This window comes from Melanostigma gelatinosum, assembly GCF_949748355.1.
Source record: "Melanostigma gelatinosum genome assembly, chromosome: 9".
In the NCBI taxonomy this organism is placed as follows: domain Eukaryota; kingdom Metazoa; phylum Chordata; class Actinopteri; order Perciformes; family Zoarcidae; genus Melanostigma; species Melanostigma gelatinosum.
The window spans coordinates 11,817,144-11,831,698 of NC_136642.1; the positions used below are offsets into that span (position 1 = coordinate 11,817,144).

Consider the following 14,555-nt stretch of genomic DNA (forward strand, 5'->3'; position numbering starts at 1 on the left):
TGCATATTCTAAACATTAAGTGCATAATCATATAACATGTTAATCTGTGTAAGGAATCTCTGTTATTGCTTTTAAATACTCGGTCTAGAATGAAGCGGAATATTAGTTTGTCTTTATTTGACACTGCACTGACAAAATGAAGTGATTAAACTCAATAAAGAATATTGATATATACGCACTCAGTTACTGTTTAAATGGTATTTGAAGACAAAAACAAGTTAAAATAAGACAATGTGCCAGTTTTTTATTTTTATTTTTTTTTAAACCTTTGGATATAAATCGTCTTTTTCAATGCAAGAACAGAAAAGTTAAATAGAACAATGAGTGTTCAAGCATTGGATAGTCTCCTGAGAAAGTGAGCACAAACACTGACGACAACAGTTCTTAAAAACAAAAACTCAGACGGGGCGGCTCAGTCAATTGATCCTGTGGACATGAACAGCAAGAGAAACGGTGCCACTGAATCAAAACACATCCCTCTATTAACATATCCTCTCAGATCTCTTTGTATCGAGCAACAATTTAGTTTAACAGTTCTGAAATTAAACAGATTTCTTTCTGTGTTGATATGCAAGCTAAGTTTACACATCAAGAACAACCTGCTGACAGTCACTGAGCAACGCTGCAACATCAGATTTTTAACAGTGCAAAGCATGAAAACAAATTAAAAGTACAGAGTTCAACATGTTCTTCAAAACATCAGAAAAGCACAAGGAACAGACATCGCATACGTACTGATCTTTTGTTCACATCTCGTAAAACAACATTTAGAAAACGCATCACAGAGAAGGAATAACTCAATTAATCTAATGTTCACACATTAACATTCATTCAGTTTTACTCCATTAACAACGAATTGTTTACACTTCAGGTTTTTTCTGACCATTGCCCAAAGCAAAGTTGAAAATTAAATTGAAAGTTATTAGTCACTGTAATACTGGCAGTGACTGGGGTAAATCCAGGATCATTCTGTGAGGAAATATATTCAGAAATTTAGTTTCAGCAATCTGAGTTAGACAAATGAAGTGGGTCCAAAATTAGTCTTTTTAGGACCAAATTTCACATTTGTATAGAAGCCAATGACTGCTTTTGGAGGTGGCAATCGATATAAATGGTTATTGTAAGTTTCTGAAAATGGCAATAAAAAAAGGATACATATTTAAAGGTAACCGAGTTAACATTCTAAACTGCTGCAATGCTCATTTAAGAATATGTAATAAAAAAAATTAAAAAAGGACTTTGCAGAAAAATACCTGGGTTGCCGTTCATAGGTGAAAATATAGAAATCAAAACAGACACATTCCATCACGATCAACATTTAATGAAACATCAGTCATCATCACAGTAGGCTCACAGCGACTAGTCAGACTAACTGTTCACCGACAAAGAAGCAGCTCTAATCCTGTCAGTCATCACTACTGACCACAGAAATGCAGCATTAGATCCTGAGTGTCAAGTAAAAGGTTACTCTCATCCTCACCAGTAAAAATCACATCTGATTGTTTTACAATCTATTCACATGGGAACTCAGTTATATCACCTCTCTTTGGTTTAATTCTTGCAAAAGAGTGCTAACCCACTCTTTGATAACAAGTCGACAGTATATAAGGCACGTGTAAATATTCTGTCATCACCAACCGACAGTGCTCTTAGCCATGTATTTAGGGATTTTTGCCGGCATTCCTTGCATTGATAAAAGCCATACCGTGAGTTCTGAAGTGCGTAGTCAGATCTGTTGCCTTTTCGAATTGTTTGTCACACACCCTGCAGGCCAGTGTGCCCTCCTCTTCCCTCCCCTGAGCTATGGAGGATTGAGAAGCGGGTGATGCTGGTGCCGAACCGTCCAGAGAACTCTTATAGTCATGGTTCCTGTTGATACCAGGGGAAGGTGCTGGGTGCATGCTGATGGATTGCTGGTTATCGGTGGATGCGTCTCTCACTTTGTGGGTGATGAAGCGATGGCGTGACAGGGCAGAGGTGGATGTGAAGCAGGCGCCACACTGTAGACACTGCTGGCCGGCGTTGCCGCCCTCTGTCCCTCCTCGTCGGTGCTGGCCGATATGCTCCAGGAACAATGCCTGGTCCTCTGTGGTGAAGCCACAGGGGGAGCAGCGGAACCCAGACTGGAAGGGGGCAGAGGAAGAGGTCCGCAACTTCTTCACTGGACTCACTCCATCAGTGGACTCTTCTTCCTGCTCCATCCTCACAGCAACTTTCCGTCTCCGGCAAGACCCCAAACTACCGTCCTGTTCTGAGGAACTGTCGGCCTCATCTCTGCCTCCCTGCGACCAGAGGAAATCAAGCTGCAGTTAACAACATCTTAGTAAAAATAGTTTCCTGTTTGACTTCTGGAAAAGAGAAGAGTGGCTTACTATCGGTGTGTTCTGGCTCCCTGGGTCCATGCTGTGTCGTTGCTGAACATGTTTCTCCAACATCGCTCTGCTGCTGAATGTTTTCTTACCCTCACTGCAGAACCTACACACACACGATTTATTAACTGCAGTGAAGGTTTGACGTAATCATCATTTTTGGACCATCGCCCACTTCAGGAATCCCAGTTAGTTAAAGTAAGGCTGACATTTGTATTTATTATTATATAAGCATTACCCCTAAAATCACAAATAGCCCATGGAATAAGAAATCGTTAAAAAAGTTTAGTCAGTCATACAAAAGGCATAAAATGTCAGTGTAGTATTTCATAAAAATGCCATTAAAAGGTCATAGTTTCGTATGCACAAATATGTCATAAAGAGTAGAGTATTCCATGAACCTTCATAGTATAGTATGCTATAGCAATGCCATTAAGAAATCATAGTCTATTATGCCAAAAAGACAAACAAGTCATAGAGTATTCCATAAAATGTCATAGTATGTCGTATAAAATGCACAAAAAAAGGGTAAGTATGACGCTCTTATAGAGGAGGTTCTCTTTCACTCTCTCTCCCCTTCTCTGTGTGTGTCTTTGTAAGCGCATATACAGTATGCATGCAGGCCCCACTGGAGTCTAAGCTGACGGACTTTCTGGTGAACCTACATGATTTCATCCGATTTTGCACGAAATCCGGTGGCACCAATGACCAGCATTAAGAATAGCTACATATAAACAGCCCGATGGTCTTGTTTACTTATGTACCGGTAGGTCATATAGAGTCATCAATATTGAATTAAGACTGTTCCATAACCCGCGTTGTGAATCTAGGGTTGGCTTTAACCTGCTGACGAGCCCCGTACACCTTGTTAAACCAGGGAGGAAGGGCCAACTTTAAAAAGTGGCGTTTACAAAAAGCAACTGACAAATCCTACTCATACTCACGACCTGAAATCAGTGAGGTCACCACCTGGGTGTTATAAACAGAAATGCTCTTGATAATAGTGTCAACTTTTGGACAAATTCAACTGCGTCACAATCAGGATAAGGAATGCAGAATTTGAGATACTCACTCGCAGCGAAAGCGGTTCACGACTTTGTGTTTGTCTCTGATGTGACGTCTCATACTGGAGGTGCTGGTGAAGGAGCTCTCACACTTGTTGCAAGGAAACTTCTTCAGATTCTACACATCACAAAAACATCTATTCATTTATAGCTGTATCTAAAAACGAAATCTATTCAGTCAAATGAGACATCTTTGACAGCAGGGGGTATGGCGGACTTCCAGACCTTGCTATGTTGCTCAGCCATGTGGGTAATGTAGTCTTCCCGGTCTGTGTAGCGTGCATGGCAAGGTGCACACTTCCATCCGGAGGGGGTCTTCATCCTCTCCTCTTCATCCAGCCACTCCTCTTCATCTGAGCTCTCCAACTTCACTGAAGGCCGTGAATGAGAGGAAGCAGCTGGAAGTGACGGCAACTCTTGTTTCAACGAGGGAGTCGTGTGTGTCTGAGGAACAGAAGAAAAAAAAAAAAGAGTGGCATGATAAGGCTCTTAACACTAACTGAATGAAATTAGACACAATATAAGCATACAGGTACCTTGAAATGATCCAAAAGGGAATTCCTCTGAGAAAACAACTTGGTGCACTCAGGGCATTTAAACACATGCACCTTTTGATTGGTTAGATGAGTGTCAAAGTGGACGTGCAGCAGAGACTTGTTTGTAAAAACTGTGTCACACATGACACATTTATATATTGACCTGTAAAAAGGATAAAAAACTGTTAATTAATTGAGAGGAAACATTTATTTTCATGAGTTAAGCACATCTGTGTGTGTATTGTAATATATACATGGTCTGTCCTTCAGTGAGCGTTGGATGTTGGGCACTGATGTGGTTCTGTATGCTGGGAGCAGATTTAAAAGCCATAGGACAGCTAGGGCACTTGTGAAACATATCACAGTGAGCCTGTTGAATGTGAGCCTTCACCGAGTTAAGCCCCCCAAACACCACCAGGCAACTGGAACATCTGCAGAGAGAGAAAGAGTTGTTAAATGGCACGAGGAAAGAGGGGGAAACACGGGCCTGTGAACAGAACTCCTGTGGATACAACAACGATATCACACCTGTATCCAATGCGTCGCGCAAAGTGTAAACAGGTCTCGTTAAGGTGCGTTTGAAATAGCGGCTGCTTGGCCGTGCCCCCACACTCTGGGCAGACGTGTGGAGGACAGCCTTGGTGGATGCGTTGATGAGCTGCTGCACTGCAGCTGTTGGGCAGAAGCATGGGAGGAGAACACTCTGTGCATGACTGGAGAACAACAGAAAAAACAAAGGAATTAAGTTAATTCTCCTATCGTTGGAAAACTAATTTATAAACAAATGTCCTCACACTGAAAGGGACTCACAGAGGTTTGCGCTGGTTGGATTTCTTGGAAATGCTCGGCCACTTCTTCTTTGCTATGGAACTGAGCCTGACACTCAGAACATGTATTACTGATGTACTGCACTGTGTCTGCTTTCTTCTTGGACACTGCTTGATGTGGCATCGGTGCTGGGGTGGCCGATGATGGTCCTGAACAGGGTGACAAAAGAGAAGGAGAGAGGAATCAATGAGGAGTATACAAAGAGAGACATAACCACACATACGAATAACATCCCAAAAAAGGAACAGTTAAGCAACAGTGCTGAGACAGATGTTAACCAACCAGTTGCCTTGGGTTCCTGGTGGCCAATCATCTGCTCCATCGGAACAGGTTTCATGACCAGGTGTGAACACTGCATGATCAGGCCTCTCTCCTTGTGTTCTCTGGCGTGTAACAGCAGGCTGCACTTGTTGTAGAAGGCTAACCGCTTGGCGCAGTGATTACAGGTCACCTCGATCCTCAGCGAGCGGCGATCGTAGTGCCGCGCCAAGCTCTGCTTCAACGCAAAAGCATCGCCGCACTCCAAACAGCGGTAGCCCTGCACGGGATCAGACGTTCATCTTCTTAGACATTGACATTATTGTTAAATAGAGCTATGTGAAACAATGCTGTGAGCTCGTCATGTCAAATTAAGACCAATGAAGCCTCGTTCTGTTGGAGGAACGCTGCCTGCAAAGAACATTATATGCTACAATGAAAACGATTTACCTGTGACACTGTTCATAATGCAAGATCATATACTGCACACATTCTCTTCCCTTATATTGCTTTTTTTATTTAAATAAATGAAAACCTATATTACAAAATCCCCAAAAATTCAGTTAACGAACATATATTCTCATAAATAATTGTTTCAGCACTGTTCACAATGACAGCTTACCTGTGCAGGTAGAGGAAGGCCCCACTCTGCAGGAAGAGGTGAGCTCAGGTCTGGTTTATAACTGGGGAGGAGGTTCTTGTTGTTGAGGATCTTGTTGAAAGCTTCCACCAGGTTGGTCTGAGTCTTGGATATGATCGCCCCGGTGCTGTTGACTATGGAGGCTGGTCTACTGCTACCATGAGGCGTAAGCAAAGGTGAAGGAAGTGTCATCCCACTGCTCAGAGCTTTATGACCCAGGCTGCGAGGGTTGATCCCACCCGGGCTGACTCTCGGAGTGGAGACGGAGATGGTGGGCAGGGCTGCAGTTTTGGTGATGCTAACAGCTGTCGGGGAAACTTTAGACTTGGTGTCCACTGCGGTTTTGTCTTTGACCGTACTGGCACCTTCCAGCCTTGCGGCACAGGCATCCTGGAGCGTCGCCATTGCAGGCAACTGAGATTGCTGTGATAACTCCCTCTTGGATCTTGTGTTGTGACATTCTGGTGAAGGTTTTGAACTATTCGCCCCCTTCGGAATGGCTCTTTTTTTAGGGGCAACACCTGTCACAGTCCTTGTGACGCTACCTTTAGGCATTTTGATTTTAACTTTGAGGGGACGCAATTGAGATGAAAATGTGTCTGCAGCGCTACCAGACCCAGGATCCTCAGTGCCAGCACCACAGCTCTCCTCGTTTGAATTTTCCCCATCTCCGGCCACCTTTTCACTCAGCTCCTCAGGGTCACCTGGCCTGTCCTCTTCTTTGGGCTCACCTTCCATAAGCTCCTCTTCGTGACCTAAGTTCTTGTGGTTTGCCGTTGCTTGGGACGAATCAGGGCTTCTGCATCTCTTGGGGATTACAAAACCTGTCTCACTGGGCGGTGGGCTCTCAGGTGAGTCCCTTTCATCAATCACATGCTCTGGGTATTTCTCCTCTTGGACTGATGCAGAGCCCGCGCTGAGAGAGGGGAGGCAGTCCTGGAGGCTCTGTGGTTGAGGAGCTGTGGAGGCACAACTGAGGGTGGTAGGTTGCCCATGCTCCTCAAGTTTGGGTTTAGGTTTTGCAGGTGCCAGAGAAGGCAGAGGACGATGAGAGACAAGACAGGGATGGGATTCAGGAGACGCAAGAAGTTCAGACTGTATTTTTGCTCTGTATTTAAATTTGGGAGGAGACGACATTACAGATTCTGGACTCTCCTGGATCACCAGCGGACTTCCTAAGTCAGGCTCCGAGTCATCGTCATCCGAGTGCATAACATGTTTAATTACAGCCTTAATACTCCCATTTTGTGGTGAAGGGGAGGATGATGGATTACTGAAGAGACAAGTTTCCTCCTTCTCAGGCGAGTGACGAGTAAGGTGAGGACTGACTGAGTGTAGGGAAGGGGGAGTTGAGGAGTTAGGACCAGCCCTAGTCGAAGACTGGAGGTAGGGGAGGGGCTTCGGACTGGTTATGACATCAGTCGCGTGTTGGATCAATCCAACCTCAGCTCCTTTAACGCTTTTACTCTCAGTAGCATTCAGTGTGGACCTCAATGGTGAACAAGGGTGCCATGGCTCTGTGTTGGACTGTCCCTGGTTCCTCGGGACAGATCCCTCAAAGCCATTGGCAATCTGTGGCTCCACGGGGGCATCAGCAGCCATTTTTGGACCAAGTTGTGAGGTGAGGTCACCCACTGTGACTGTGACATCCCTGTGAGACTTCCCCTCCTCTTCCAAAGACTCAGATCGTACTGTGTTCTTCACAATAACACTGACCACGGGGAGGTCAGTGTGTGAGGCAGGAGGGCAGGGAAAGCATGAAGGAGACCCACTCTCTCCATCATCTGAATTAGTCCCCACCTCATCCCGTTCCTCCTCTGGACTTGATTGAATGGCCTCTTTGGCATCAATGTCAGGAATGTCAAAAGCTGCCAGCAAGTCATCAAAATCAGGGGTCTTCATGTCCCCCATTGCCAGCACAAGGCTCGAGACCTATCGGGGCAACACACGAGTCAGAACAACAATGTTACATATTAACGGTAACTTAATCGTGACACGTTGACACAGTTTGACTACGACAGCTATACTTGTATCTAATTGAAATAAAATATGTGACAGATGTTATCACAGGAGGGGCGCGATTGTCTGGTTAAATAAAAATAATAATTGGTGTTATTCTGCTCCAGACTACAGATAAACAGGTCTAAAGAAACAAGAAAGTCGCCGTTTCGCCTGTCGAACTTAACTGTGGTGTTGCAACAAGTGGGTCCTTCTGCTAACGTTAACGCTAGCTAAACGTTAGCATTTAACTAGCTGGCCGTGCTAACGACAAATAGCCAACTTTCCTCACGTAATGTTTGTCAAAAACTACAATTAGCTAGAACAGTGCAACACTCAGCTCATGCAGTTCCAATAAATAATACTTCATGCGTGTTGTATTTGCTCTAGCTGAAGCTAACATGAGCTTCTATTTCATTTGAATTACCTGCTAACGTTAGTTTGCAAAGTTGGTTCCTGACTTTCTTCTCGGACGCATAAATTCCTCGTCAACACATTGTGCGACAGTGACTTCCCAGGTGCCTCAAAAAGGTTGTCCACAACATTAAGCGCTGTCATGCAAAAACATTCGTAAACATTAACATTTTAAACACTATTTCATGAAGAACTTTTCTAATACGAACTGAACATTCTGCACTTTTCTCTACAATCTGTGACTTTTGGAGAGTGGTGGTAGAAGCTCTCCTATATTACGTACAATTACAAAGGTAATGGCATCAAAACATAAACTACCAGAAGTAAAAGTACTCATTTGGTAGAATTGACCTTTTTTATTGTTTTGTGATTGATGTATTAATGGGCACGTCACTACAGGCTAATTTGATTTATTATTGATATATTTATTTGACTATTATATCTTTTAATCTGAATCTGGAGAGTGACTGGTACTTTTAGTTATCAAAGAAATTGAGTTGAGTAAAAAGTACAATATCTGCCTCTGATGCAGTGATTAGAATTATAAAGTAACAGAAAATGGAAATACTGAAGTACAGGTACCTAAAAATTGCACCTAAATACAGAATTTATGTAAATGTTCTTATTTCTACTGGTTTTGGTATTATCAATCAATAAATCTAGAAAGCTCTATGTACATTTTAGTACTTGCTGACACTGTTATTATAAAATTTGATTTGTGGTCTCACATACTATAGTAACATGACTGCAGATTATTATAAAATAATTCTGCAAGAAAAACAATAAAACTATTCATCTGCTTTTTAAGTTACATACTAAATATAAGTTATACAGTGATGATACTTCTCATTAGAAGTGCCTGTGATGTTTGTAAATATGAATGCAACATCCATTGAAATTAAATTAAAATTGATAAGTATGTGTACAAATTAAACTGTTAATAAATGTCAAGTACCACCTTGTATTATGTAAATGTATTGAGGAAATCTGCCTTCTTACTGAGTAGTTATATTACAAAAGAAAGCATTTTTGCTTGACACAAAACATTCAATCAGAATAGGCCTTTAACCTTAAGTTGAAAAAAGGCAAACATTGTTGACAGTTTACACAGCCACATAAACAAAATGGTACCTGTACAGAGGAGGGTAATAATGTAACTGAATAACACATGCGGTGCAATTCTGTGGTCTTTTTTTATTCATATCATATATTAAGTTCTTCTTTAGGTGTTCATTTCTTCTTCGCCTCGTCCTTCTTGTTGTCGGGTTTAGAGCCCGTCTGGGAAGCCAGGGAGCCCATGGCGCTACGGATTGCCTCGTTGTTTGGGTCGACTCCAGGAAGGTTTTCCAGGACGCTCTGAAGAAACTCTGGATCCTGCATAACATCATAGTCCTCTTCATCCTGGACAAAGAAAATGACATATTGTAAAGTTTGCCACGCACATTTCAATCTGGTGAAAAAGACAAATGAGAACTAATGAAGGCTTGTGCTTACCTTAGCCTTGCTGGAGTCAGCTCCTGTGTCCATGTCCTCTGCAAGAAAAATGGAACAGAAATGTTGTTCGATTCGGAAAAAATGGGGTTTATGGACAACTGTGGTCATTTTTAACCTGGATTGATTCAAAATACTTATTGCCAAAGGTATTGCATCCATGTGTCTTATCTTAAGTAACGAGAGCAATACCATGGTTGTACTCTCATGCTGTATTTAGTTTGAATAGAGAACTTTGTAAATATGGACCTTAAACTGTAACAAACTGCTCTTGCCAACTGTTAAGTCATTAATGACAAGTAAGATATGTGGGAATGTTTTCCAATACAATGTATCATGCCAGGTGTAGTAGAGTAATAAATTGTATTCGAGTGCCAGTACAAACAAGCCAATAACCCTTACAGCAGCATCTCCAGGTAATCATTAACCAAATTGGCAGTTAGATATATACACTTCTACAATCGATCATACCTTTTGTCACAAAAGGTTGACATACCATGGCTTATTTTAGATTCTGACATACAAATAGTACAAGTAAAACACATAAAAGGACACCCACCAACTACAAAAAAAAAAACGTTCTGCTTCCTCTAGCATGCCGTGAACATGATTTCATATTGTTGATGTGATGCATACTGAATCTCAGCTTGTATTAGAGGTTATCAATTCTCCTAGTAAGGGAAATAAAGAAAAGTCAAAATCCGTGTTTAACCTGCTCCTTCTCCCTGCATGGACATCTGCAAAGCATAGGCAATCTGTTCATCCTCAGTCATGCGGCTGAAGTCTGGTAGAGCAGGTGTGGATGACTCTGTTTGGGGAACGGACATCTTCAACAGGGCATCATCAGACTCTGCAACAGAAGGAGAGAAAACACACGATGTGAACTCACTCAAAATGGGAGCAATATATCTACTGAAAGTAGATGGGCAGAAATTGGCATCTATGATGGCAAATCAAGTTGTTGGACATTTTTCTCACCATCTGCAGCAGGAGAGGCAATACCAGCTTCAGTAGATGTGACAGCGGCTCTGCGAGCTTCATCCTCCTGTCGTTGTCTCTGCTCCTCCATAGACACTCTCAGAGCCTAGAGAAGAGAGGAAGAAATCAGAAGGTAGCATAATGCCACACACACACACACACACACACACACACACACACACACACACACACACACACACACACACACACACACACACACACACACACACACACACACACACACACACACACACACACACACACACACACACACACACACACACACACACACACACACACACACACACACACTGTGGTGTAGAAGGTAGGGAGGGAAAAACAGCAATATGGACGAATAATCCAGAAGATTTTAGAGTCAAAAGACAAGAGAAGCTGTAAGTTCAATAAACTACACAAACAGTGAGCCATTTTTACCCACTTTCCCCTGCTCTCTTACCAAGGCAAGCTCTGGGTCTGCACTGGGATCCACTCCAAACTCAAAGTCACCAGCACTCAGGCCCAACACTGCACCTCCCTCTCCAGCCAGGATGGGTGAGGACAGCAGGGCATCAGCCAGACTGGGGCCTGGAGGAACAGTGACCAGGTGGGAGCCTGCTCCCTCTTTGCCATTCAGTGTGTTGATGAAGACCGTCAGCTTCTCTGTGTTCATCTCCTGCAGGGGTGAGAAAGAACGAGGGTGAGCACGTGGACCAGACAACAGCGTAAGAAATACATTAAGAACATTCGACATTCAAGACGAGTGTTAAAATACCTCTTCTCCAAAGTTAATGATATCCACATTGACCTTTTCCTTCTTTAGACGCTTTGCCATTTTGACGAGCTACAAGAAAACAAAAGTACTTCAGTGACACATTCATATTTTATCAGAAGGCTGTAATGGAAAAAAAAATACTAACTCAGCTAGAACACAACACATTTAACTACACAACTGCCCATTTTCAATAATAATGTAGTTTACATTAATGACGTAGTCAGTCATTTCTTTAGGTAAGCCAAGTGTGAATAATTATGTGTAAAATATCAATTTGGTGCACACCAGGTAGCCGTGTTTAAAGAGCAGCATGCTTTTCCAAGATGTCGACCATCCCGTCCAAAGACAATCTCAATTGTGTGATATTTTTGAAAGTATCCTCCCTGGTTATAAATAACAAAATCCCAAATACATAAAAACACATTGACTTATGTCAGAACGTAGCTCACTTCTTTTTCGTTGTCCTCCACGGGGCTGCCAACAAACGCAATAATGCGCATCTTGTGGTTTTTGCCCTGTCTGTGCTTCAGTGCCAACTACAGAGAGAAACACAGCAAATTGGAAAAAAGAAACTTGATGAACTGAAAAAAAGATTTTATGTGACAAATAGGACGATGGATCGTTTCACCACAGACATTCTGACATGTAAACTACAGGTGTAATTAATAACATTTAGATGAGGCAGTTCTTTAACTGACTCAATAAGTCCCATTGTTCCATAATTTTACTCTCCATATCTCTCCCAGCTCCGCTATTGGTTTTCCTGCAGGAGCAGGAGAAGACTCACTTTGTAATGAAAGTCACAAACTCACGTGTGCAACCCTGATGCCGGTGCAGAAGCAGATATTTCCAATAGGCTGCACAGCATGCAGCTTGGACAGTATCCTGCCCGTGTCTGGAGTCAGTGTGGTCAGCACCTCACAGTTGCTGCACAGAGACACACAACACGTGTGCTATTTTATCTAAATATTTTAGATGTTAGCACTGTCAGTCAAACACATTGCCTCTTACTTTGCCATGGTGATGAGGCCCACGTTGTTTTCGGGGTTGGTGCGGGTCTTGGAGTGACAGACCATATTAACTGCGTCCTGCTGAGCCTGCAGCCGGGTGGGCAGAAAGTCTCCATTGCGCATGTACTCACTATTGTCCACACTAAGAATGAAAAATAGTGTCAAGAATGTAAACAATGTAAAGTACACTGATTGGACTAATATTGGTATAACCAACGTGCATCTCTAATAGGTACTCTGTATAACATGTGAAGGGGTGGACACTGAAACAATCAGTTCATTAATCAATTCAGTGATGGAAATTAATGCAAACAGTTTTCATAAATGATTTATCGCTGAAGTGATTCCAGCTTCTCAAAAGTGAGGATTTGCTGCTTTACGTTGTATATTTTAGAGAAACACGTTGCTTTGTGGAAATGTCATAAGCATTTTAAACTTCTTTCTAACATTTAATAGACAAAATGATTAAACTGTCAACATATTTCACATTACAATCATTGTTGTAGCCCCAGTGAACACAATAACCTGATCTCATACAATGTAACGTTGCGTCCTACAGTACTGCTATCTGTGAAAAAACATATTGTTCAAACAAAACAGAAGGTTTCTCCCTGAATGTACCCCAAACTGAGAGACAGTGTCTACTACTTGTGATAGCTGACTATTGTTTGCTAGCTAATGCTAACGCGTTAAACAAGAGACATTTCATCTCAACTTGAGGCTCAATCTGAATTTAACAGCTACGTTCTCGTAAACATAAAAGAGCAACTTCACATAGGCTAGCGTTAGTAATCATATAACTTGTTAAATGTGCATAACGTGACTAAACAGCCCTTTGTTAGCCGTGTGCAGACAGGTCCTCCTGGCTAATGTTAGCTAACGTTAGGTGATGGAGTGACTCAGGGAATAGATTGAGCATCTTAACACAGAGAAAACTAAATAAAAGTACAAATGTTTCAGCCAAACGACGTAAAAGAGACGAATATTTATTTGATCAAACAACAGCTCATTTTGAATAAAGTTACGCTTCTCCATTTATAACTTTAACGATATTTCTTATTCCTTACCAGACCATAGTACTTTCAAGCACCATCTTGATGTCCGTGGTTTACAACGTCATCGTGAGGGTTTATGGGTAATGGTGATTTCTGTTTTTCTATAAGAAAAAAAGAAAAACACCGTGTATTTCATACAATGTTAGGATTAAATGTCAGGATGATTAACTGTTTAAAAAAAGTGGGATACAATAAGCTCTAAAAGTTTGCTGTAATGCTCAAATATAATGACGAGCCTATAATGACAGTATCCTCTATTTATCTTGCTCTGTGAACCATGCTCACTCTCAAATGCCAAGGACACAAATGTAAAAGGGGCACCTACTGGGCTGTGCATGCAACAACAGATATCAATGAGAATAATAAATAACAAAAGACACATGTGCATATGTGTACACAGTGCTATCACAGGTGTGTGCATGGAAGCAATAATGTAGGTGCCCTATGATAGAAAAAACTGCTTCCTTTGTAGGTAAAAAAACAATCATGCAAGTGTCACGTTAAGAAATAGTTCTGCCCTTGATTCATTCACCACTTGGGAAATAGTACACAGTCTGAAGCAGATCAAACATCCTTAAACTGGGGCATCCAGGACAAGAAGCTGACAAGGCTAAGTCACAAGGTAACGGATAATTGAAACATCTTAGACCTAATAGTTCCACCTTCTTCAAAACAAGGGATTTTACTGATGCTTTACTTATTTTTTCTTCAAACCTAATATTTTTCTCATTCATTTTCAAGTTATTTGCTAGATGCACGTGATCCTTTGTTTTTTGTTGATTTGTTTGAATTCACTGTCATAATACAAATAACCAATTGAATGAAGTGACCATTTACTGATTGGTTGCTGGAAAAACAGTCTGAATTCACTTCCCTTTGTAAAAAAAAAAGTAAAACAAAGAAAACCATATAGTACTTGAAACATGCAGACGCTGCCAATGCTGCAAAAACTGTTAACTATTCTAACTAATAGGCCAACTAAAATATTGACTTTTGAAATCTCAGATGGAGAAACTCTTACTTTTGATGATGTTTGCAACATGTTGAGTAGCACCCCGAGGTATGTCAACCTTTCATCAACGAACAAAGCTTTGTGCAGAAGTCTGTGTTCACACAATAGTTAAATAACATCCCTCAAATAC

General features: G+C 41.7%; 2 protein-coding genes across 2 annotated transcripts; both read right to left on the reverse strand.

Annotated features, from left to right (window-relative positions):
- Positions 1-242: 242 nt before the first annotated feature.
- On the reverse strand, positions 243-7,606 carry znf687a (zinc finger protein 687a; the record flags this gene model as incomplete). Its single annotated transcript, XM_079275991.1, has 10 exons — positions 243-2,282; positions 2,373-2,475; positions 3,442-3,551; positions 3,659-3,877; positions 3,970-4,132; positions 4,224-4,400; positions 4,498-4,682; positions 4,780-4,946; positions 5,080-5,335; positions 5,678-7,606. 10 exons carry the CDS (start codon positions 7,604-7,606, stop codon positions 1,662-1,664), a joined length of 3,930 nt encoding a protein of 1,309 aa, XP_079132117.1. The 3' UTR covers positions 243-1,661.
- Positions 7,607-8,481: 875 nt separating this feature from the next.
- On the reverse strand, positions 8,482-13,514 carry LOC306782827 (26S proteasome non-ATPase regulatory subunit 4-like). Its single transcript, XM_079276300.1, has 10 exons — positions 13,426-13,514; positions 12,360-12,500; positions 12,161-12,275; positions 11,798-11,884; positions 11,349-11,417; positions 11,034-11,249; positions 10,577-10,682; positions 10,311-10,448; positions 9,602-9,639; positions 8,482-9,508 (listed from the first exon to the last, which is right to left on the reverse strand). The coding sequence occupies exons 1-10, from the start codon at positions 13,449-13,451 to the stop codon at positions 9,338-9,340; spliced, it is 1,107 nt and encodes a 368-aa protein (XP_079132426.1). The 5' UTR covers positions 13,452-13,514; the 3' UTR covers positions 8,482-9,337.
- Positions 13,515-14,555: the final 1,041 nt, after the last annotated feature.